General features: G+C 37.7%; 3 protein-coding genes across 3 annotated transcripts; 2 read left to right on the forward strand and 1 right to left on the reverse strand.

Moving 5' to 3' along the window:
* The first annotated feature begins 3,930 nt into the window (after positions 1 to 3,930).
* LOC110101262 (syntaxin-related protein KNOLLE-like) lies at positions 3,931 to 5,021 on the forward strand. Its single transcript, XM_020829080.2, has one exon. The coding sequence runs from the start codon at positions 3,931 to 3,933 to the stop codon at positions 4,867 to 4,869; it is 939 nt and encodes a 312-aa protein (XP_020684739.1). The 3' UTR covers positions 4,870 to 5,021.
* Positions 5,022 to 11,767: 6,746 nt separating this feature from the next.
* LOC110101271 (thioredoxin-like protein Clot) lies at positions 11,768 to 17,530 on the forward strand. Its single transcript, XM_020829104.2, has 2 exons — positions 11,768 to 12,069; positions 17,028 to 17,530. Exons 1-2 carry the CDS (start codon positions 11,928 to 11,930, stop codon positions 17,279 to 17,281), a joined length of 396 nt encoding a protein of 131 aa, XP_020684763.1. The 5' UTR covers positions 11,768 to 11,927; the 3' UTR covers positions 17,282 to 17,530.
* Positions 17,531 to 21,860: 4,330 nt separating this feature from the next.
* LOC110101241 (FT-interacting protein 1) lies at positions 21,861 to 25,131 on the reverse strand. The gene has a single exon (XM_020829047.2). It carries the CDS (start codon positions 24,984 to 24,986, stop codon positions 22,080 to 22,082), a length of 2,907 nt encoding a protein of 968 aa, XP_020684706.1. The 5' UTR covers positions 24,987 to 25,131; the 3' UTR covers positions 21,861 to 22,079.
* Positions 25,132 to 26,577: the final 1,446 nt, after the last annotated feature.

Consider the following 26,577-nt stretch of genomic DNA (forward strand, 5'->3'; position numbering starts at 1 on the left):
AGAGAGAGAGAGAGAGAGAGAGAGAGAGAGGGATAATATCATAGCACTCAGAACCAGTGTTGCAATGTTGCATATTGAATCCAGAATTCCTGTAAATTAGTGCATCGAGCATGTGATGTTCATTTCTGACATTGTTGCGCTCTCAAGCCAGTTCAATAACATCACGATGCTTAGTGCCGAGGCACTTGAGTTAAAATAGATTTTTTTTTACAAATTTCACACTTTTAGGTTATTACAATCGTCCCACCTCAAAAAAGGGTCTCTCTTGATATTTCCATGAGGAAAACAAATAAATAAAATAGTATAAATCTATAAAACTAAATCAAGAAATTTGTTTAAATTCATTCAAAAACAATATTAATCATTGACTTGTCATTCATTACATTCAATCGATCATGAAATCACTCAAGCAATCACATTCACACATGTCATTCAAGCACTTACTATACTATGTAATAAATCAATCATTCAATTCAAATGTAATTAAAATTTTTAAGATTAAAAATTTTATCAGTGGATCCTCCAAGTGCATCCCTATCATTCTATAAACTCTGGGTTATATTGGTGTCAGTATTAGTGCAGCAAATTGTGCAGCCTCGTTTTGACTCTTAGTAACTCCTCTTTTAATAGTCCTTCTCTCAGACTCTTCACTATATTATATAGATCTCATAGTCATTTGTTTATAACATTGCATGACTTACTTTCCTCTGAATCCAAATGATGTTCCATGTCACTACAGTGGACAGTCGACCATTCAATTTCCTCAATGCATGTAGACCATCTGGTCCTCCTTGTCCACATTTGAAACAATGACTAATCATCAGAAAACACTGCCTAGTATGTCTCTTACCACATCGAGCACACTATGGTAAACTTCCCATAGAGAGCTCAAATCATCTCATGCTGTCTAAAAATTTGCTTCTGTTTTCACTGTTGCCTTTCCTGAACATGTAGTCTCCCGATCTCTTCTTACTCATATCTTGTCTAAATTTTGAGACAGCCAAAGTCATTCTCAACCAGTCTTGCCATCTCACCCAATTCTAGAAACTCTTGAATTCTCAATGGTATAAGTGGATGCCTTAACTAATCTCATAATCCTCTAAAAAAATATGTAACATTTATCCTCTGTTGTACTAATCTACTATGGTGTGCACCTTATTAGTGCATTTGAATTTGACTTTGTACTATATCACTATTTTGTCTCTCCGCTCCAATCTCATAAAAGCCTCATGCATTTGTTGTTGGGATGAAGGAGGTACAAAGTAATGTTTGAAAATAGTAAAAAATATTACCAAGGCCTTCTCTGCATTCATCTCCCCATGGAATTTCTCCAATTATTATCTTATCCTCCATCCATCACCTTCTCTTTTAAACAAGAATATTGCTAGTGTCACTTTTTGGTTCTCTAGACATTGCATGCTATTAAATATTTTCTCTTTTCTCAACAATCGGTCCTCTGTAGGGCCCATCCATCCACTGATAAAATTATCTTTCAGAATCAATTAACACAAAAACTCAACATACATGCATATGTCAATCAAATGCAAAAATAAAAATGCTTCAAACTCACACCTAATGTTGCAACCCTGCATGTTCAATCCAAAATTTCTATAAATCAGAGGATCGAGCATGCAATGTTCATTTCTGGTGCTGCTGCACTCTCAAGTTTGCATTGCAACGTCACAAGGCTCAGTGCCAAGGCACTCCATTTCAAACAAAAATTCATATTCTATTAATATATTTCACATTTTCGAGGTATTACAATTGTGTCGGGGTTTGAAGCACTACAATGCTTCCTAGCAATGCCACAATGCCTAGTTATTGAGAGTTGTAGTGACTGAGTCTAGAGCGATGCAGCCCTCTACTCTCTATCTATCTCAGAAATCTGCAAAGCACTTGAAACCAAGCATGGGACTCCATGTATCCCTCTAACAACTCGAGCGATGAAATTGAGTTCCAAGGAAATAGGACATCCCAATTGATCGACATAATCATATTTCACACAAAGCTAACAATGTATGTGACTATGAACTTATGAAAATTTATGCATTATATCTTATTCTTTTATATATCCTTTGGGCAAAAAAAAAAAAAAACAAGCTGCATAACTTGGATTCTTACCAACTTCACAATAAGATCCATAGCTTTAAATTAATTAATAATCATTAAAATATTAACAAGCTTAATATTTCATATATTTCACAATAAGCAATCATCATGCCTTACTATATATTTTTCATTTTTGTAATTCAATGTGTAGCAATTCCTAAAGTGTTGAACTCAACTCAAATCTATAAAGAAAAGGTTGGACGTTGAGCTCAAAATATACAATCTTTTGTACTCAAGCCTATTTTAGTTAAATTCATGATCTTCTCACCCATAAATCTCAATTTTTACTCCCTAATCTTTACTTTTTCTCTTATGCGACCGTTAGTAAGTTTCAGGCAATGAACACTTTTATATCCGATAATTGATGCATGCATCATCCATCAATTATTAAATGAAGAAAAGGTTAATGATTATAATGATTTTTAATTTAAAACATTTAGATTAATTAAATGTGATAATAAACCTTTAATTTAAAAAAATGGTTTAAATATATCAGATTTGAATAAATCAATATAATTTGAATTTATCTATTTCTTCAAAATTTAGAAATAAATTATTTCAAACTAATAACTTCATGTGATATTACAATTCAAAAAAGAAACAAGCACAATCAGAATAAAAATGCAATCTCCCAAAATATTTTTAATCTCCCAAAAAAGAATAAAAATGCAATTCTAAATTGCCATACTTAAAGAAAATTATTGTCACTCAAATTTAATTGAAATGAAATGTATAACTTTTTGAATTTATTTTGACATAAGCATATTAGAAATATTTATTAATTATTCGTAAATTACATTCATCTTAAAATAAAATTATAATTATAAATATTTTTTAGATCATGTTTAAGTTAGAATAATATGATCCAAAATTATTTCTCTTAGCTATAATTTATTTTTAACAATATAAATGATAAATTTAAGCTGCACTTGAGATAAAGTATAAAATTTTATAGTTATATTTTTCATATTATTTTAGAAAATAATAAAAAAGCTCTTCTAAATATAGCCTCAGTCAAAATATTTGGCTTGAATCACTGATCTAAAAAAAAAAGAATTTTCTACCATTGAGTCGTTACTTTTAAAAATTATATATTTCATCTAAATATATATAAGGGTATGAAGCTAAATTGTTCTCATACAGCTGCAGCACAGCAATTCTACAGTTACGCTATCCAAATAAAATATAATGATTTATATAAAACAACTTCAGGAAGTAATTTTCTATACAACAATTTTACAACCTACTTTAACGACAGCTACAGCCGTACCAAACGCACTCTAAAGTTGGTACTTTCAGAGGAGGAGTAATATTATAAATACTAAAATTGTATGGAATCCAAATGGCAAAAGGTACATTCTCTTTTTAATTTCCAACGGTTATATTATTTATTTATTTTGAGAGAGACTGACGTACATAACGGCTCAATTTCACAACCTACTTTGCCGACAGCTACAGCCGTACCAAACACACTCTAAAATTGGTGCTTTCAGAGGAGGAGTAATATTATAAATAATAAAATTGTATGGAACCCAAATGGCAAAAGGTACATTCTGTTTTTAATTTCCAACGGTTATATTATTTATTTATTTTGAGAGAGACTGACGTACATAACGGCTACTTGGGTTCTTGAAATGGTTTTTCTGCCACTTAATTGTGAAACACATACTCAGTTTTCAAAAATTTTGTTAAGTAGATCCGATCATTTTCTACCCGAGAGAGCGTGAGCGAGGCAGAGAGGCAGTCATCTTGCTAGATTCCTTCTCTTCCATATCTTGATTTCTCGCTAAGCTTTCAAAAAACGTAGGGCAGATCGCAGCCATGAACAACCTCATGACAAAATCTTTCCTCAGTTATGCGGACCTCAAGAAGGAGGCGGTGAAGGACCTGGAAGCCGGCGGTGGAGACGAAACCCATCTTGAAATACAAATGAGCAAGGCAGAGGAAAGCCTCCGCATATTCTTCGAAGAGGCGGGGCAGGTAGAGGAGGAAATGGTGTCCATTCGCGAACTTCTTGCTCTTCTCAAGGCCGCCAGCGAGGAGAGTAAATTAGCCCACAAGCAAGATGTGTCGCGCGCAGTGCGCGACCGCATCAACAACCATATCTTGGAGGTTCTCAAGGCCACCCGACGAATACGCGGGCGTCTCGAAGCAATGGACCGGTCCAACGCCGCCAATCGCCGCCTTTCCGGCTGCCGCGAGGGAACAGCCGTCGATCGGACTCGGACTTTGGCGACCAATGGGCTCCGCAAGAAGCTCAAGGAGCTAATGACAGATTTTCAGAGACTAAGGCAGAGGATGATGGCGGATTACAGGGAGGAGGTGGAGCGCCGTTACTTCACTCTAACAGGGGAGGTACCGCCGGAGGAGGTCGTGGAGAAGATTATTTCCGAGGGGAAGAGCGAGGAGCTGCTAAAGAAAGCCATCTGTTCAAGTGGGCGGGGCTTGGTAACTGAGACGTTGAGTGAGATCCAGGATAGGCACGATGCGGCTAAAGTTGTGGAAAAGAGTCTGCTTGAACTCCATCAATTATTCTTGGACATGGCGGTGATAGTTGAGGTACAGGGTGAGAAGATGGATAATATAGAACACCATGTCTCGAACGCCTCTCACTACATCAAGGGCGGGACCAAGGAGCTCAACCATGCTAAGATATACCAAAGGAGCAGCCGCAAATGGTTCTGCCTCGCCATTCTTCTTCTTCTTGTCCTTGTGCTGCTCATTGTTATCCCAATCGCCAGCAGCCTGAGCAAGTCATGAGTACCTTACTCTTGCTTGGTTAATTGCGTAGCATTCTACTGAACTTCTGAGAGTACTATGATAGATGCTTTGTTTCTGCATTCTTTTACTAATGGAATTACTGTGGCCATTCTGCTTCTCGACGTATCTGTTGCTGTCCTCTTGCAGATATGTGTCTTAGCTGTTGTGCTTCTCCCTAAACAATGTTTAGATTATGTTTGTTTGGGTTAAGTCGAAGTGGATAAAATTGTAACTTACTTATTTTCTTTTAAGTGACATCAGAAATAGCACTCTGTTTCTCCAGTCCTCATAACAACTTTAAGTCTCACAGCATCCTTTGCCTCGCCGTTCTTTGCCAACTCAAACTAGCCAAATCATGGTTTAATCGATAAACTAAGAAGGGCATATATTGTTTTTTATACCTAGAGGTAAATGAGATGGATCAAGGTAGACTGTTGAGACCATTCATTTGTTGTGATTAGTGTTTAGGTGTGATTGAGGACTTCTAGAAGATTTAAATGTCTAGCATGAAAATAAATTGATCAATACATTTGATATCACTAAAAAAGAACCAATATACATTTTTTATCCTCAGCTTCGACAAGGAAATGATTAGCACAAACCCAACATCTGTTCCCGGTTGTTCCAAACCCAAGACAAGCCTTGGTCGATGTCAAAGGGAGTGAAGTGTGTCAGTAGCCTTAGATGCCATTGAAGGTGTAAATGGCGCTATAGGAATAAGCACATGACAATGACAAGACACCGGCTTCCCTACATCGTCCTCTATCGCTACACTCCCCATGAGATGGGAGAGTGTTGCATATCCCTTCCACGACAGGCATCACCACCACCGCCGCAATAGCTTCCATGTCGTCCACCATTGCGACTAGACATCTAACCAATCTTCATGCAGAACGGATTGGATTAAGAGTACTACACAGTCGAGAGAAGGCATGTTATATATGGGGACACACTGAGCAGTTTCCTACTAACTCATGAATCGTTCATCCACGGCTTTTTTTCAGTGGATATTTTAAATAGCATGATATATTAAAATAATTAAGCACATGAAACATATAAAATATTTTAATTAAAAAAGAAAATTGAATTTTAATTTTTGGTTCCATTTAAAAATACAAAAGAAAATTAGGTTTTCATTATATAGAGCAAAAATAAATCCTGCATTACAGCATCCTTGATCTAATTTGATTGGAAATACATCAAGGAATGGTTGGCTTACTACAATGAATTAATGTTTATTAAATGATTGTCTGTTTATGGGTTTTCTAATTTATCGGAGCTATTTTCCTTGGCCTATATTGAATGATGATGAGTGATCTCAATCTTAATTAGATAAAATTGTTTTCTATGGATGGAGCTCAATATGCTGATTATTTTAGATTTTTGTCCTATCATTTCATTAGTTTAATTTTATTTCTATACTAAGTTCTTTGTTTGATATAGATTCATAATTTATATTTTTTTATGATGGCACAAGCATCATACACTTTGATAAAGAATTAGAGATAGATGTTTATAATTAATAATTTTAAATTCTAAGGTAACTTATACATTTGACGAGTTCTATAGTTTATAGCCAAATTTGTTCCTTCTACAAAGCAAAGCAGATTTGCCGGACTCATGGCATAGTAATAATCACAAAAAAATTAGGGGTGTCAATAAATGACTTGACTAAGTAATTTGATTGGAAAGATTTCGGGTTCAAGTTGACCTGTTTAATAAGCGAGTCTTGTTTTTGTTGACATATCAACCTGATTGTGACCCGAAAAGACTTGTTTAATACTTTTTCTTAATTGCTTTCTTTATAGGTCTTTTTTAATTAATTAACCTAAATCCATGATTAATAAGTTAATTAAATATATAACTTTTTAATTAAAATGGATTATCGGTTTTGGTTTGCTAGTGGGTTAGGTGCGGGTTCAATTTTTGACTCATTTATTAAATGGGTCAGGTTCGAGTTAAATTCGATTCAGATTAGGTCGAACCCGACTCATTGAACTATTTCGACACCCCTAATAAAAGCTAATCGGACTGCTCAGCCATTGAGCAAAGGATCGACATTTTCAAAGGTGGTTTTTCTCAGTTGTCTCTTCCACTCTTCTTGCCATAAACATCACGTTTCATCGCTTGATTTGCCATTCACCAACTAAGATAAGTAGTTATGACACCAAAACTAATTTCTTGTTATCATTTTAAGTGCTGGTTCCTTTGTTTTACGTAATTATTTATCTGATAGTGTTGTTGATGGTGGTTCTTCTTATTCTTGCCTTAATCGTTGCAATTGAGGATTTGAAGCTTGTATTATTTGATTTGCTTTTTCTAGAGGTTAATTATGGGTTTTATTGTGGGTTAGAATATACGCGGCGATAGAGTTAGAATTTTTCATCTCGGCGTGATACGGATGTCCAACACACAAACAGAAAAGATATAAAACATAAGGATTTTTACGTGGAAAGCCCTGAAAAGAGAAAAACCACGGGGCCACGTTGGCATCACTTGAAAGTCGGACGGAACTCCGACGGTGGTCGAAGAGGATCTTCTTCCTTCTCTTCCCTCCTTCTCTTCTTCTCTTCTCTTCTTCTTACTTGGGTCCCTTCTTAAGAAAAATGAGGGGCTACTTATAGTTTTCTGAGAGTGGCATGATCCGTAAATAGGAGGACGATCAAAGACAAATGACGGCCGATATTGAATCCCTTGATAATGGACCGTTTGTCAGACATTTGTAGGTCTTAATGTTATTGGAATTCGATGATCTTGGGCTCGTTGGATTCATCTCATCGAGCCGCTCGATTCTACTATAAGCATGTTATGTTTGGAAATCATTTGGTAATTCAAATTGAGGTTTGAACCTTCCATCAACGCTTCGGGTCTTTGATTCAGACCCATTTGTGCTCGGATTGAGTTGAATTTAGTGTCATTGGGTTTGTATTTCTGAGACGTTCAGTTCAACTATAAGTTTGCTGAAATCGAAGTTCATATGTCACAAAATTTAATTTTTGAAACTTTTCGACCTGATTTTGCATCGAGATTCGTGCCTGATCAACATTTTTTTGATGATATATCAGGTGTAATTTCTAATTTTTTAGGATAGTGGGGGAAAATGGTGAAGTTTTGATGTTGTAGAAAATAATTATGTAAATAAATAAGGATGCAAGCAAATGGACAATTTTTTTTTTTCCTATGAAAAAGAGCATTACAAGTAAAATGGAAAAATCAACCCATCATAAGCTAAGAATAAAAAAATTAGCTTAAGAGCAGAGGATAAAAGCAAAAACTATACCTCCCAATACAAAAAAAAAAAGTGTAAAAAACCAAAATGTGATAGCAGAATCATATCTTGTAGGACTCAGGCTGCAGTCCGAGCAGTAAACCGACTAGAATTTAGCTTCAACGATGCTCTGATAGTCCCCTGGTTGCCCCGAAGACCATCTAAGGGGAGCGTGGAGCTGCAGCAATCATCATCGTCCTAAAAAAAAAATCCCAGGCAATAGAGAGAGCACTCCTGGTTGCCCCAAAGACCTTCCAAGGTAAATGGGTAGAACCAACAGGAAAAGAAAAATCATGTGCCAAGCTCTCATGAAGGCAAAATGCATTACACCTTCCATCCATGCAACCAACAATAGAGATTGTTCCAGCCAGAGAAAAAAACCAAAATGTGATAGCAGAATCATATCTTGTAGGACTCAGGTTGTAGTCCAAGCAGTAAACCGACAAGAATTTAGCTTCAACGATGCTCTGATAGTCCCCTGGTTGCCCCGAAGACCATCTAAGAAGAGTGTGGAGCTACAGCAATCATCATCGTCCTAAAAAAAAAAAAAACCAGGCGACAAGGAGAGCACTCATGGTTGCCCCGAAGAACTTCCAAGGTAAATGGGTAGAACCAACAGGAAAAGAAAAATCCTGTGCCAAGCTCTCGTGAAGGCAAAATGCATTACACCTTCCATCCATGCAACCAACAACAGAGATTGTTCTAGCCAGAGGAAAAAACTAAAATGTGATAGTAGAATCATATCTTGTATGACTCAGACGGCAGTCCGAGCAGTAAACCGACTAGAATTTAGCTTCAACGATGCTCTGATAGTCCCCTGGTTTCCTCGAAGACCATCTAAGGGGAGCGTGGAGCTGCAGCAATCATCATCGTCCTAAAAAAAAGCCTAGGCGACAGGGAGAGCACTCCTGGTTACCCCGAAGACCTTCCAAGGTAAATGGATAGAACCAACATGAAAAGAAAAATCATGTGCCAAGCTCTTGTGAAGGCAAAATGCATTACACCTTCCATCCATGCAACCAACAACAGAGATTGTTCCAGCTAGAGAAACTCCAAGTAACCAATACAACTATAGTGGTTCCAGCAACAGCAACAACAGCACCAAGATAGGTGAGAACCCAATCCAGAGAACCAGAAGCCCAACAACAACAGCACCTTCCAACTAAAGTAGTTCCAATAGAGAATTATCATTTTCCATTTCAAAACCTTGGAAAAAGCTGCACTTTTTATTTTTTGGTAAATGGTATTGGAAGATGCAAAAACATTGCCAAACTTTCTATCATTCCTTTACCTCCAAAAGTGATAAATTGCACAACAAATAATGAGATTGTAAAAAGACTTGACTTTGACATGAACATTGCTAGAGCATTCAAAAGCCTGGAGAATATTTAGTCTAAGTAGTTGACTAGCCATATTAGGGATAAGGGTTGTAATTACCTGGAAAGAATAATCACATTCAAAAAAAAAAGGTGAGAAGTAGTTTCATTGGCATTGTGACAGAGGGGACAACAAGAATTAACGTAATTACTCTTAGAATTAAGAACATCAGCAGTTTTTAGTCCGCCCAAAATGGCCATCCAACCGAAAGATGAATATCTCAATGAGTGATGTTCATGCCATACAAAATGTTGCCAGTTAACCAAAGATAATCAGGGCTGCAAGTGAACCAAACGTTAGACAAGCTACTCGTCGCCCAATTCGATTAAAGTTTGTTTGTTATCGTTTAACTAACTAAACAAACAAACATGAACAATATTTATAATACTCGATCCTTAAATAAACAAAGGAACTGAACACTAATGTGTTCAGTTCATTTGTGTTCACGAACAACATCATTTGAAGCTCGTGAACAAGCTTGACATTAAGCTCGATAAGAAGCTCAATAAAAGTTCGATTTGTGTTCGATTTAGAACTCGTGAATAAGCTCGATAAATATATTCATATTGATTAATCATATTTTCATTTTAAATAAACAACTGCTTTTATTATAAATTTAATTTAATTTAATTTTATACCTTCAATAAAATAAATTTGTTCATGAACAAGAGACATTTTGATATTACAAAAAAAAATTATCTAAATATGTTCATGAACATAGCTCGTTAAGACTTGTTTGTTTAAAGCTCGATAAGCACTAAATGAATCGAACATGAACAACATTAATTTAAACGAACTAAACATGAACACAAACAATAAGGCTCGAATCAAACACAAACCGAACTTGAACAAGCTAATAATAAACTAACTCAAACATGAACACTCGCATACTTGGCTCGGTTCGGTTCGTTTGCAGCCCTCCAAAGATTCATTCCTGAAAAGGAAATTATGAAGAGAGTTATAGGTATTATCCTTCCCATCTACCCAAGTCAGACAGCATGTAGCATTTGAAGCTATAAAAATCTTGGAAAACAGATATAGAAGAGAAGCAGATAACTATGAAGGCAGATCTCATTCATATTCATTTAAAATAACATAAATCCTAGCATTGTCAGAAAAGTGATTCAGAATTGCCTGTATACCAGGAACTTCATGAAGCTGTGTACCATTAAATCAATGGTCCCATAAATCAATGGTCCCACTAAAGAGAGATGGGCACCTTGTTAGAAATGATAAAATTAAAATTATTCTTGACATCATTGGCCACTTTTCATACTTTTTTCCAGAAAGAGGAAAACTTCATCGCAGGAGGTTTCCATGGACAGAAAATTCAATAGATTCAAATATAAATATATGAATTTAATTAACAGATTCAAGCCTTAGCAGAGGTACGAAAGCAAAAGAAAATCAGTGAAACAGATGGTGTTTATTTCATCCTAAGAGTAGGCATAAGGGTACTGAAATGTCAGCCAAAGTTGGGTTAAAGAGGAAAAACAGAAGAGTGTCATTGTTACTAAATTAAAGATTAGATCAACTATTATGTATGCTCCAACTCCAATACATTATTATTTATTGAGTCTAGTTATAATGTCGGTTATCATTGAACTGACAATACAAAAATTAAATCTGACTAACATGCTAATTGGACTTAGCAAGCATCATTCAATGCTAAACCAGTAAAGTTTTAAGTTTAATTCAAACAATACTCAGCAGGGGTTAAACCTATTGAGAAACTTCAGTTTGTTTTCGCTTTTTTTCCGTCTAATTTGATTATGAATTCTATATATTTTAAATATTTTGATTTTGTACAAAAGTTATGAGCATATATTTTAAGTTGTTAAAATTTTGTGTAGCAACACCTATAGAGGATTAAAAAAAATGATAATAAGCAAAATATTCTGTAGACACTTATAGAGAATTTCAAAGTTGAAGAATTAAATAAATAAGGTTACATCTATAAAATATTTTTTTATTTTATGCTGATATATATAGTAAGGTATCATAATTTTTTTTGGAGAAGTAATAAAATATTTAAGTACTCATAATAATAAATAAATAAGATTTTAATTAAGATAATAATTTAAAGTTTTTATAGGAATAATATTAATTAAACTTTATTTTACTACATTTAATTAATTATATATATCCACATTAATTTTTATTTTTTAAATATAATTTAACAATTCGGTCCGGCCAAAGCCGCGAAGGTAAGGCAGAGCCGCACCATTCGACCTGTTTGGAGCCCTAGATTTTTATAGGAAAGCATCTGAGCCAATTTCGCTTTATGCTAATTCCAGAATCGAAACCCTTCTCCCTAAGCTCGTCAAATCATCACACCTCGCAGAACCGTGAAGAAGAAGTGGGGGGAGAGAGAGATTGTGGGAGTACCTGAAAAAGGAAAATAGTAGAAAAAATGCCTCTGACTACAGTTGTGGAAGCCAAGGCGTCCGATTTCGAACTGGTATTTGAGAAGTTTAAGGAGGACAACTCGGTAATCAAGCTGCTTCTTTTCCTGGCTGATAAAGATCCCTCTACCGAACTTAGCTGGTGCCCTGGTAATTAATCCTTCTTCCTCCGGCCTCGTTCAAGCCTTATAATGTTTTGAGTTTCCATTAATTTTTATTTTTATTTTTTCAAGCTTTGCAATTTATGTCTGGAATCTCTGGATGTTGCCTCGATCTTTATTCCTGATATGTATTTGGAAAAGTAATTTCTGCTTGTTGGATTTTGTTTTTTTGTGAATTAAATATGACTTTTTAAAGTGCGAAATTAGGGAGGTTTGGCGTGCGGTATTATTTTTGCTTGTTAGCTGGAATCGATCTTCCTCCTTTTACTGCTATGGTCATAAATGGAGTTCTGACCCAGGAAATTAGTTGCCTTGGGAGCCCATGAAGCGAAATAAGGATGCATTTCATTTTGCTGAAAATCTATATCATAAATTTATATTTATTTGCAGAAAATACTGGCAGTTAAGAATTTTAAAAGATTCCAATTGAACTAGCTTGTTAATTCAATCAGTTCATCGCAGCCACCTGGTTTACTATACTGGGCTACTATAAGCTTAAGGAAAATTCTATTCCGCTCGACTTGATGTGCCAATATTATTCTAAGGTATCATTTAGTTGTTTGTAAATTGAGAACATGTTTTGGAAGATGATGATTTTGTTTTCACTATTCTTATATGTGAAAAATAAACTCATCACTTTAGTCGGTGCTTTGATAAGTTTGTGGAGTTTGAAATCAAATTTGATGTCAAATAACATCCCTACAAATGATGGATTTAACGGATGTTATCATTTTGCAAAACATGATTTCTAACTTTTAGCAATAAAATAATCCCAAATACGTAATTTTATGTCTGATTTCCAAATAATTTAGTTGAGAGTATCTCTGTTCGTTAAAATTATATGCAACATTTCTTTTCATGATGATGGAATTTCATGTTCTGTATACCTTTCTAAGCTTCGAGAAAGGTAAAATCTCATCCGAGTCAAGTAAAGATTGGAATTTCATGTTATCATATTTTAGTATTATCCTTCATAAAACGAATAATATATTGTCATATGGCCTAGGATTTGAGAAATTAAGGGTTGTCTGGTTTATTGATATGATGTCTCAACTCTCAAGCGACTATTTGGTTTATTGGTATTTGAAATATGGTTATCTAGATTACATTTTCATTTACATATTGGTTTATTCTATCAAATGCATTTTTAGTAGTTTATAATTATTTTTTGTAAAGATTGCATTGCTATCTGTACTGATAACTGAAGATGGAGTTCTGGTCTTATGCTTTAGGATGTTGAGCCACATAGGCTAACATTTAGCTAGCAACCATTTTGAGCCAAATTGATACATGAAATTGACGCAACTTTAGGATGTTGGCGAGCCAAACAAGCTACATTTATTAATACGACAATATGACAATCAATATATCAGTTAGCAGATGATTTATAATTCTATTTGTTGCTTGGTACAAAGCACAATATTAATACTTGTTGAGGAGCTCTAAACATAAGTTGGTTGTTTGATATGAATTTGACAAGATTACTTAAGCTTCTCACATGAAAATTTCACAATTTTTTTCCTATCTCAATTCATACATTATATTTTTATTTCACTTATGCTAGAAATTTAGAATTATGTAGGTAAGGCTTTGGACCTCCTTGCTTTGCACTGGATCCAATAGCATTAATATTTGATGCTCCTCTAGATATTTCTCCACAATTAATTGCATATACGATGGAACTCTAGCATGAATCGACAATTAATTTGATTTACATTTCATGAAATGTGAGTTATTAAGCATTCTAGGAAAGCATGTAGCCTTTATAGTCCACATAGTATAGCCTTCATCTATATCACTATTAAAAAGCTTATTGTGCTTTCACTCAAATAAAATTTAACCCACCATCTTAGATAAATAATCTGGACCCTTCATTACTTAAACAAGTTAAAGAAAATTGAGATATCCAAATTCCATATGAGCTATTATCTTGCAAGAGATTCTAGATGAGGTGTTATTTAGAGGAAATTTTATCAGGAAAATTGGAAATCCATAGATTTTTGCTTCTCCAACGGATATATAGGAGAATTGATCATAAATTGATTAGATGAAGTTATAAGGTGTGGTTGTGTTCTAAGGTTTCGTTTGTCTATGTTTTAAGAAAAGAGGTTTTTAGTTTGCAATTCTGGTGTTTTTTTTTTCCTTGATTGCATGAAGAGGCAAACAAGAAAATATGTTTAGAGAAATCAATAAATCCATATGACGTGTTATCCTTTGCAAGAGAGTTGAAGTTTAAGAATTGCTCTTACAAATCCCATATGGCGTTATCCTGTCTGGTCATCCCTTTTGGTGCTCTCCAAGCACTTACTAAAAAAAGTAACGTAGAGGATAAATAACAGCAATATTAGAAAAACTATGACTTGGTTGCGACTATTATTAAAAGTGTGCTTTATGAGCAAAGCTAAGCAATGCATTTGACCTACTTATCGCTTTCCTGTGAAGCACAAGCTCACGGTAAAGTGTGTGCATCGTGTGGTAGCATTGTGTCGTTGTGTTGCACTCAATCTCATAATAAATCCTAGTTCAAATTTCATGGTTCAATTTAAGGCATTACTGATCTCTTTTCCTCACTAGTTATATAGTGATTAAATCATTGCTTGTTGGTTATTTGTTCTCTTTCGTTGGAGTTAATTATTTCTTTGTGGTTCTACTTTTCATGCTCTCTTATCTATTGGTTTTTTTATATGTTTATCATTGATTTGTGCTGCTGATACTAGTAACTTCTTGCTCTTTTTATCTTTTTTTTTTTCTTGAGAATGGTTCTTACGCTTTGTTTGGAACGGCTTTCTAGCTGCTTTTTAAAATAAGTTTTTTAGTTAAAAATTAAAAAAAAAAATTGTACTAGAAAGTTGTTTCAAAAAGCAATAAGAAAGTCATCCCAAACAAAACTTTAGTGTATATCTACATTCTTTTCGGTACCTCATTTTTGTGCTCTCTCACTTCATGCTACCTCTGTTTATTGGTTTTAGCTGGTCTCGAGAGTATTCCTTTAAGTTTTGAGGTGTTATTTATCGCTTCATTCTTTATATCTTCATTTTTTTGTTTATGAATATATCATATGGAGCCTTTTATTTCCTATAACTTGATTTCAAAAGCATTATTGATCCTAGTAAACTGTACAGACCAAGACACCTACTTGTACATATTTGCCAATAGTGAATAACACATTATAGAACAAAGGTTCTATGGAGGCATATCATATAATATAACATATGCTATTTTAAAAACAATATAAAAATAAAAAAATTCATGGATCTTTTTTTAATAATTCAACAATCTAGCATTTTTAGCATAAAAAATACCATCAATGTTCTATAAACAGAATGTAAGATTATTTTAATATGCATGAAAGATTAGAAAATAATTTTAGATTACTTTCTTCCTCTTCATTTTTTTTTTCAACTAGTGACTAAACTCAAACCTGGGATTCAAGCCTCCTATCTTGTTGAACTTTTCATTACCCTTCTGATGCGGACATTGGCACGAAGATCTGGCGTATCTAACACAGGAGGCGTCATAAATCGACGGCTCTAATTTAAGTTATCATTTATGAATTATTTTCTGCATTTTAGTTTCTATTTTATGTTATTTTCTATTTTACCCCTAGGTTAATTTATTTGAGTGTTGTGACCCAAGGGGCATTTTTGTAATTTTCTATTTTCTCATGTTATGGCCTATAAATAAGGGCCTTAAGCTATTGTAATGGATGGTTGATTGATATGAAAAAATTTTGTGTTCCACAAAAAAAAGGATCAAAATCTGACACTGTTTTCAGATTTTTGGGAAGCGGACTTAGAGCGTTTTCCCGTCCTGCATCATCTGATATCAGAGCATGGACTCGGATCAACTTGGACGAACTTTAAATTAGTTGGTATGTCAACTGGGCGCCGTTAGTCAACAACTCAAGGTGGATCAAGAGGACTTAGCCGACCTCCATCGTCAAACAATCGAACGATTCGATCACCTAGAGCGAGGCAGGACTAACCCACCGTTTTATGCAAAAACCCCGTCATCAAAGGATCGAAAAAAGGCACTAAGAGACAGAGAGATAGTGGATAGAGTGGACAAATGGATGGAAGCCAATGAAGCCTTCGATTTCCCACTCACTGTGCAAATCAAAGAGAAATCTAAGGTGATCAAGGAAGAATCTGAAGAAGAAGATGAATTGGTTGATTCCATTACAACTCCTACAGAAGCAATGGTTTCTTTTGACTCCGTTAAAACTCCTACAACGGAGAATGTTGATGAAGCTCTGGAAGTGGTATCCATAGAACTCAATATTGCTCCTATCGCTTGTGAAGCCATCTATGAGATTGAACAAGTTCATGAGTCCGAAAGATATTAGCAAAATAAATAAATATTATTCATTTAAAAAAATTAATTGAAAATCTATTTAAAAATAAATAGTTTATGTTTTATAATTGTGGGAACTTGAATTTAGTTATTTAGTCACACATCACTTGGAAATTTTTTCTTAATATTGTTTGTATAATTTTATTTTTATTTGTATTTGTTAAGAATCACATAGAGTAATAGAGTCATTTGAGAATACAAGGTTGGTGCTTCTTTTTATAAATGACAATTATATATATTTAATTCTTATTTAAATGATAAATATATTAAATTTAAATTAATTTATTAACTTTAATATTTATTTTTCTAAGTGTATTGAATTATTTTATTTAATTATGTAAATGGAATAACACTTGAACCAGCTGGTTCAAAAAGATCTTGACTGGTTGAAACTCATCCTGACTTGTCTAAAATTTTGCTAAACCTTTTTAGTTTTGCCGGAAACTTTCAATGTCATCTGAAGTCTAAAATCACCGGAAGCAAAGCTTCGCATGAAACTCTATTTGAAAATTATCATTAGAACTTGACGAATCATTATAAGCTTGGAACAAACATCATACATTGTTATATGCTATTCTATTCTTCCATTTGCAGACTGCAATGTTGCAGAGCCAGTGATCTACGAGAAGCTCTCGGCTTCAGCAAGCGACGTTGCGATTCTGAAAGCATTTGTAGGTGATAGACCCACCTGGAGGAATCCTAATCATCCATGGAGAGTTGATCCAAGATTCAAGCTCAGGGGTGTTCCGACTCTCATACGATGGGAGAATGATACCATCACAGGACGTTTAGAAGATTACGAGGCGCATGTTGGAAGCAAGATAGATGCTCTTCTTGCTGGCACTTGACATTTCTTTCTTTTAAACCAGTAGCAGCTTTCATAAACCTTCTCAGGAATAAATATTTCTGTTGTTTGTGGCTGTTATGTATGTCCCATTATATTACTGTTAACAACAGTACTTTCTTGATTTCCTTGAATGTTTATGTTTTGGTAGAATATGTTGAAAGCTGCATTTTAAGGACTCTTTTGCTGTGTAAGAGATCAAATGTACTGTAAAATGCAAGCGTTTTCCGCAATGTATAATTAAATTAGATTACTTTGGAGTTTTCTTCTTCATGCACCCCCTCTCCCTCTTCCTATGCAGCATCTATGTCTAGCTGAGATTGCTAAAAAAGCAAGTCATGTTGGGTTGAAGATACTGGCAAGTCAAAAGAGGCCATTCAAGTATGGATACTCGTTCAGTACGAAGAATCCACAATCTTTGAAGAAGTGCATCATTATTAGTACAAAATATTTCACGCCCCTACACTTTCTCCTGCAACTTAAGGTGGGGCGGAAAATAAGGCGGCTGATGCCTTATCCAGATGCTTGGGGGAACTTCAGGAGCTGTCTGTTTCAATGCCACTAATGGTAGATTGGTAGCCATCAAGGAAGAAAGTGTGCAGAACAAAGAGTTGAGAAAGATAAGAGAGGATTTGATGAGAGATAATGGTAGCCATTCTAGTTACTACATGGAGGGAGGGAGGCTATTGTATCAAGAGAGGTTTGTGATGCCACGAATTTCCATACATATTCCCCACTTGCTACAGGAGTTCCACGGCAGTATAGTGGGAGGACATTCAGGGGTACATTAGACCTATAGAAGGTTGGCATATGAGCTTTACTGGAATAGAATGTATAAAGATGTTGAGGAGATTGTGGCGAAGTGCGAAATGTGTCAGAGAAACAAATACATGGCAATGACTCCAGGGGGACTATTACATCCCTTGGCACTTCCAAACAGAGTATGGGAGGAAGTGTCCTTGGACTTCATAGATGGCCTACCACGATTAAAAGGATTCACAGTCATCATGGTAGTGGTGGATAGACTTAGTAAGTATGCACATTTCATTCTCTTACGACATCCCTATACCGCAGTGACAGTGGCAACAACATTCATCAGGGAGGTGGTTCGATTGCATGGGATTCCTGAGTCGATTGTGTCTGATCGAGACAAAGTTTTCCTCAGTCAGTTTTAGAGGAAGCTGTTCAAATTGTAAAGCACTATTCTTAAGAGAAGCACCGCCTATCATCCGCAGACAGACGGTCAAACATAGGTGGTGAACTGAAGCTTAGAGGCTTATTTGAGGTGTTTTGTTTCTGAAAAGCCACGGTTGTGGGCTAAACGGTTAGCATGGGCTAAGTATTTGTATAATACTTCATACCATTCTGCATCTCAGATGACCCCTTTTAAAATACTGTATGGAAGAGAACCCCCACACTTGGTGCATTTTGGGAGAGGGAACACACTAGTTTATTCAGTTGAGCAGTACCTAGAGGGAAGGGACAATGTGTTAGAGGAATTGAAGAAACACATGTCCAGGGCACAACAAATCATGAAGAAGTAGTAGGCAGATAGATATAGGAGGGACAAACAATTTGAGGCGGGAGAGAAAGGATTCTTGAAACTAAGGCCCTACAGGCAGAGATCAGTTGCCAACAAGAGAAATGAGAAATTGGCTCCAAGGTAGTTTGACCCCTATGAGATTTTGGATAAGATCGGAGCGGTGGCGTAAAATTTGAAGTTACCCCCATCTGCCACCATACACCCAGTCTTTCATGTATCATAGTTGAGAAGAGCTTTAGGGGAGCATGCAGTTTGTGCAGAGTTGTCAATCACAATGACAGAGGACTTGGAAGTGATTCTAGAACCACTGAAGTTGAGGGGAGTCCGATTGGACAAAAAAGGAAACAAAGAAGTGCTGATCAGATAGAGGGATTTTGCTGATTTCGATGCCACGTGGGAGCCATATGTGAGAGTGAGGCTCTAGTTTCCTTCTTTTTACCTTGATGACAAGGTGAGTCTTTGGGAGGGAAGTAATGTTAGGCCGGCTGAACCGATCCAACCTGGATGGGTTCATGTGTACTATTGCCGGCCTAGGGGGAGGGTGGAACCAAGGGAGAGGGGGGAGGTTGGCCTAGTGGGCCCAAGCAATTAATGTAATAAGTGTTTAGGGGTGAAATTTGAATTGGGGAGCTGTTTAGAGATTTTGTATGTCTCCTTTTGCTTTAATTAGGTGCTAGGGATAGAATGAGAGTTTGATCTTGAATTTAAAAAGCAATTTGAGATCTAGGGTTTGTGTTCTTAGGCTCTAGGCTTTGCTAGAGATTTGGAGAGCTGTTTCTTCCTCTCGAATTAAAGAAACTTGTATCGTTTGCTATTTTTTTCATCTATTATTGTTGATTTCCCCATTGTTTCTCTCAGATTTTCATGTTTTCCTAAGAAAATTTGTTGTTATTTGTTGTTTGACTGTTGTAAATAGCAGTTATCCTCACTGTTTTCCACCCAATCTTGCTAAGTTTGCTTGCAAACTCAAGTATTTCCCTTGGGGTTACTTGCGAAGTCAAGTACTTCCTATCAGACCTCCTATCTCCATAATGAAAGGAACTAGGGACTCCTCAATCAATATCTACTCGTCCCCAATCCATTGAATTTGTGATTGCTTTAACAATTTAATGTAGCCGACCCCACGTAGTGGGATAAATGCTTGATGTTGTTGTTGTAATAGTAAACTTCTTACAATTACTTCAATATTCATAAGATTTAATATTGATTATTTTCATCATAGATATAATAAGATTAAGATTTAATACTGATCCTTCATTTAGTCTTGTTATAATTAAATTTTCTTTGATCAATGTACTATTGCTTAAAATTCTAATTAATACTTAATGATACGCATTCAGCATGTCTTTGACAGTTTTTTTTTTTTAATGTATATCAATTCAGGTCATTTGTTTCTCAATCATATGTCTACATAAAATAATATGAAGATCATTTCTCTGCTATGTGATTTTTCCAAATCTCATTCATTGTGAGTATTCCTAGCCTAAAACCAAATTGGTTTTGTGATCTTGATGTAATTTTTCTATTTTAATAGTCCGTTACACTACCTCATAAACGGGAGAAATTATTCCGTGTAAAGTCCGGAGGGTAAAGAACCGTCCGAATGTGAGTGTACATAATATTTGCACACACTATGTATAAAAAAGAAATCAAATAATGTACATAATTATATTCAGTGTACACACTATGTACACTCACATCTGAACGGTTCTTTACCGTCCGGACTCCGCACGGAATAATTTCTCTTAGCTTTGGACCACCAAGCCATCAAGCATCTGCCACTTTGCAGCGATGGCTGCAAAGTTAATAATAGCATAAACTTAAAACAGTGATAGCAAAAGTGTAAGGTAAGACAATTTGTAATAATTTGAAATAAACTTTTAGTTTGGCCACTTGTGTCTAATAATATGTGCAAGAAATATTTTGTGTAGTTTCACCCTGTAGGATCTTTATTTGTTCCATGGCAAAGCTGTTGCGCTACGTGTATAATCTCTTCTGGTAGCAGTTGTTGATTGGGGGCATGGATCACTGGGCTTTGTGAGTTAATAAGCCAGCAGGCCCCATCTTTGTATGCTTTTTCAATGGCGGAAGGGTCCTCCTATATTGGTTCAATGGCGGAAGGTCCCATCTTTGTATTCGTTTCATTATGTTCTACCCCTTTAAAATCAACGGTGTTCCCCTTCGACGAGTTAATCAGGCTTATGTCATTGGAACTTCTACCAACGTTGACATTTCTAAAGCCAAATTTGATGACGGGTACTTTAAGAAAGAAAAGAATTCAATATATAAGTGAATTGCAGAAAATGGTGACTGATAAACTCTTTATATGAACATTCAATATATATCAAATAAATAATGAATTGCATCATAGAACTTCAGTTGAAAAGATAAAAATAAAAAAAATTCAAATGAGGAAGAAGTATTATAAGTTTTGAGACAACAACAGATCAAGCATAAACTTGCAAAGCAGTGATCAAAGCATTCAACTATAAGAGTACTAATTTTGAACAGTAGGTTATAGCAGATCAGTTGTGCATAAACCGATAGCTAAGCGTGTTCAAACAACTTAACAGACAGCAAAACTGATAGCAGGTGGTCTTCAGCCAACAAAAACCACTATTTAGTTCCTTGTAATTGCCTTTCTTTACACCTAATAAAATTCATGATTCATCCGGTTAAATTTTTTTTGGACCAATATTGCCATTCATGCAATCACAATTCAAAGTCTGTGATCAGAGCATATCTTCTCAACTCAGAATCCTCATATTCGAGAAATTATTAGGTGTTAAGTCCGGACGTAGAGATATGTTCGAACACGGAACATTCACTTAAAATTTGACATGTTGAGTGCACTTTGGTTACATTTCTTTTTGTTCTTTATGCTTTACCTGCACTTTAGTTATGCTTTGACTAAACTTTTGTTGTGTTTTTTTTACTGCGTTTTATCTATACTTTAGCTGCGCTTTTAATCTATTTGGCTGAAAGTTCCGCGGACACATTAAATATATAAAGTAAAACATAAATCCAAATGAATATCCAATTGTCCACTCCAATTTTCAATATTTTATTGGAATCCAAACATCAACGTCATTTCTCTAAGTCCGGACTCCGCACCTAATAATTTCTTCTCAGATTCAGCATGAATTTTACAAACAAAGAAATAATATGTACTGTAATCTCAAGTTGTAAAACACAGGTCGATAAACAAAATAGAAAAAGACTAACATGCAAACATTTCAGCCGCTTCACAGACTGAACGCTAGAGAAGACTATCTATTCTGGACGGCAACCGCTTAAAGAAATTACTCGGCGGCGACGGCAGCTTGCTCCGAAACCTGGGATGCCTAAACACATACAAACCCACCACCAGCGCCACCATCCTAAAAGGCGTCACATACAGTGCCACTGCGGCCACCAAGCAGAACAGAACAAACAGCGCTGTTGCTCTCGGATCCCTCCAACTCAACACCCCCTGTAGCCTTTCCCCCTGCGTTGCCAGATCGCCCACCACCGTCTGAATCCTCCCAGCGACACTCCTTAACCTATCATACCTCATTCTTGCCACATCATGCGGCTTCGACGTCGGGAAAGTATCGAACTCCTCGTCGAGCTCATCCGGATGAACCGCCTCCGCCCACGACAGCTTCGTGTCCATGTGCGGCGGATATCGCGGCCGAAACCGGTAGTTCCACAGTCCGATCAAGAACATGTACAAGAACACCGTGGGCAGGATCAGCTCCGGGTACCACAGCAATATCACAAAAAGGACGTGCACTAACACGGTGGTCACCGGATTCCGCCACATACTGACCTCATCCAACCACCGGAGCATGGCGGAGGCGCCGGACATCACCGACATGATACGAAAAAAGTTAGCTTTGCTCCGCCGCATACTCCACATATGGGAATCCACATCCAGCATGTACTCCACCACCTCACGCCGCAGCGGCGGCTCGGCTCGGCCAAGCCTCGCGGCAACGATGCTCATGGCCTGATATCGAAGGCTGTCGACTTGGCTAACGGAGAAAGGCTGCACGTAGTGCATCTTTGGAAGCAGCGGTTGGCCGTAGAGATGAACCATGTTCATCAAGGAAATACAGGTGAAGCGCACCGCAAGCTGAAGCTCCCCCATCTTCTTCACTCCAGACGGCTGAAGAACTATGAGTGGGTACGAGTGGGTGTAAATCCGGTCGGTTTCTAAAGTAGAAAGTCGAATGCGAACCTTACCAATGCGGGAGTCCTTCGCCGCGGGCTTACCGTTGTTATTTCCGCCACCATCACCGCCGCCGAGATGGCAGTTATCAAATACGCCGAGGGTGATGACGGTACAGGGGTCGAACACCTCCCATGTATATTGCTCGTTCCAGCGAGGACCGAAGGAGTCGAGGATAGTTCGAGTGCGAACCCATTTCTGGCTGTATTTGGCGACGCAGTAAGCGTCGGTTGTGCTGTGGCCGTCGCGGGTCTTCATAGGGGCGAGGCTGGCCGCGCCGAGGATGCCGACTTCGAGAACACCAATAGGGAGATTCCAAAGCTGCCGTGCCGTAGGGCGGGTGTCGCTTAAATACATGGTGGACTCGTCCATGACGTGGTAGGCACCCTCGAGGCAGATGCGGAGGTGAATGCGGCTGGCGAAGCGGAGCTCACGCCGCCTTGGATCGGGCTCCAGGAATCCCCCATATCGCTCGAGGTTGAACCAGCGGGAGTGGACGGGGCGGTGGTCGAGCCGTTTCTCGATGGCGGTGAGAGGAAGGACGAGGCGGCCGAGAATCTCGTCCTTGCCGGGAGACACGCGGTCCTCCACGGTTAACACGAGCATTTCCTCGAATGGTTCCGCGGCAACAAAGACCATGTCCTCATTCCACGTCGGACTCAGGCTCTTACTCTGCGATACCCGCGTCTTGAGAATTTGGTTACCGAGCTGGGCCTTGGTGGTGAACTCTGGCGCGCGGTTGGCGTCGACGGGGACGATGTCTTGGGCTTCGATGACGGTGACGCGGATGTACCAGAGCTTGGGGGAAACGTAGACCTTGGAGCGGACGCTGAAGACCCCCTCGCCTTGGACTGCGGCGGCGTCGGCGTGCCACGCCTCCGGGAAGGCTTCGTCAGCCTGGGTCCCCATCCAGACGGCGAGCATGATTTCTCCGCGAACTTTGGTATCGCCGGCTCGCCGGAGATCTTCAAGCCGGTACCATTGCGCCGCCAGGGGACTGTCCGGAGGTACCCTCGTCGGCACTTCGTTGAGGTCGAAGGAAACTTTCCCCATGTACTCATCGCGAGCCATCTCCTTGTCCCGGACGAACACCTCTAGCACTGAGGACTGGATGCGATCCTTTGAGAAAGCGAAGACCTGGTTCCACTCCGGGGTGGTTTTCTTCTCGAAGTGCTTGGTGGTGCCGCGGTAATTTCCGAGCTTCACGTCGACGTATGGGTCGACGCTTCCGGTGAGCGGATTCGGGGGCAGGTCCTTAGCTTTGACGACGCGGACATAGAGGTAGTTCATCTGCTCCACGAGATCGTAGGTGCTAACCTGCTTGTCCCCCGCCGGCCACCGTTCGCCAAGGTTAAGCCTAGCCTCCTTTAGCTTGTACTCCTCTGCCGGTACTGACATTGATAGCGCCGGCATCTTTACAGGCACAGCCGCCGGAGAGGAGGACTGATGCTTGCTAATATGCCGGGTGGTCGCGACCTTCTTAAACTCCTTGACTTCCTCCTTCCCCTTCTTAACCCGTTTCTCTCCCTCTTCCTCTGGCTCGATTTCAACCGGAGGTGTATCGGGATCAGGGGAGATGTAAATTTTGAGGGAGATCTCACCTCTGACGTGCGAAAAGAACCACTTTTTCTCTAGCGGGAAGCGCTGGAGTGATTCTTCGCCTCTGTTAACGACGCCGGAGCCTGGAATTCTGACTCGACCAAGAAAATTGCGGTAGGGGAAGGACTTGCGATCGTTGTAGACGGAGACCTCGATGCTCTGCTTCTTGATTGATTCAAGGCTATCGAGAGTGAAATAGAACTTCTGTTTCCAGATGGGGTTAAGGGTTTTGGAAACGGAGCGAGTGCGGGAGCGCTGGTTGTGGAAATCGATCTCCACGAACGCGTTTGCCGATCCCTCGCCGTCTTTGGGAATGAGATCTTGTGCTTCCACCACCTCCACCACCAGCTTCATTATCCGCCTGAGGCGGCTAACGTGGATTATTCTCTTCGATCGCTATGCGGGGTAGTGAAACGATTTCGGATGAGGATGTAGGATGGTGCTTAATTGGCGGGAGGGAGAGAGAAAGCGAATAAGAAGAAAGAATGGTACACACGCCACTTGAAGGGCGGGAAGAGAAGTGGAGGAATAAAGCGCAACGTCTTTGAATAAAGTGAATGACTTATTTTTCTTTTTCTTTTTTCATCTTAAAATTATAATTTCACAAACAAATAAAAATTATCGATAAAATAATTTCTCACTGCTTTAGATCATTTCTAACCGAAATGTATACCATCGTATATCATCAACTATTTGGTCCATTCGAACTCCAAATCTTACATCAAAGTTGGGCAGGTGAACAGTGTGATGCCGATATTGACGTCAGACTATTGATCTCCGCCAAAAAATTTGAACTAAGAGATTTTCCGAAGAAGCGCGCAAAAGAGGAGAAAAGCACCGGAAAGATGATAAAATGGTTACATTTGCAAGAAGCGCATGAAAGAAAAGTGAAAATGACATTCGATTGGAGAGGAATTACTGCATTTTGAAGTTTTGCTGCATTTTGGAGTAGAAAATAGATTTTTCAATTGGAGATACCCTTATATATATGGACTATCAATAGCTCGACTTAACACAATGAGGGGACCTAAGTGATTTCTCAATAATAATAGTCTTAATCAATCACCGCTCTCAATGCTTTCTTAAATTACGAACTCTCAAATTTCATTAATAAACTTTAAAGTTAAACGCGCTCATGTAAGAGCACTCCTAAGATTGGTGAGCTCCTAGGAAGTTATATCAAACGGATAAAATGATGAAGTCATTAGATCAAAACAGATAATATTTTGAAGATTAAGAAATTGAGGTGTCATATTAAGTACTTTTAAGAGACATATAACTATAAGTATCATTTTCATTTGCCTACGTGCATCCCAGCCAAGAAAGATCAAATTTAGGTCTCGTTTGGGACGGCTTTCTTACTACTTCTTTATATTATTTTAAGAATTAGTAAGAAAGCTGTCTCAAACAAAGACTTAGGCTTCATTTGGGACGACTTTTATTCTGCTTCTTAAAATAGCTTTTTAGTACAAAAATTAAAATTTTTGTACTAAAAAGCTATTTTAAGAAGCTGGAAAAAAGTTGTCGCAAACGAATCCTTAATTCTAAAAAATAAAGACTCGGTTATAGAAATGACCGAATTACATTTTTTCTCCCTTTCAAATGTTCGAGGGCGTGTTCTTGGCCCGAAGCCCTCAATACCTTTCTTCTCGAAACACCAATAAAAGTGGGAAAACCAAGCAAAAGCATCAAATTAAAGAAGAGTAAAGCAGAGGCTGAGGTGAGGAAAAGAAGAAAAGAAGAGATGGAGAAACTTTCATGCCACGTTGAGCTTTCTACAAAATTCCTTTCTTCCTTCCTTTATTCTGTTTTGTTCGAGATATTATGTTCCTTACTTGAACCTTTTATTCTCACTCCTGAGATATTATTATGTGTGGTTCGTCCAGAGGCGAATCAGAATACGCTGAGTCACCTGACACAACATCAATATACAGCAAAAAAATGA

The sequence above is a fragment of the Dendrobium catenatum genome, unplaced genomic scaffold (assembly GCF_001605985.2).
Source record: "Dendrobium catenatum unplaced genomic scaffold, ASM160598v2 fragScaff_scaffold_1220, whole genome shotgun sequence".
Classification (NCBI taxonomy): Eukaryota; Viridiplantae; Streptophyta; class Magnoliopsida; order Asparagales; family Orchidaceae; genus Dendrobium; species Dendrobium catenatum.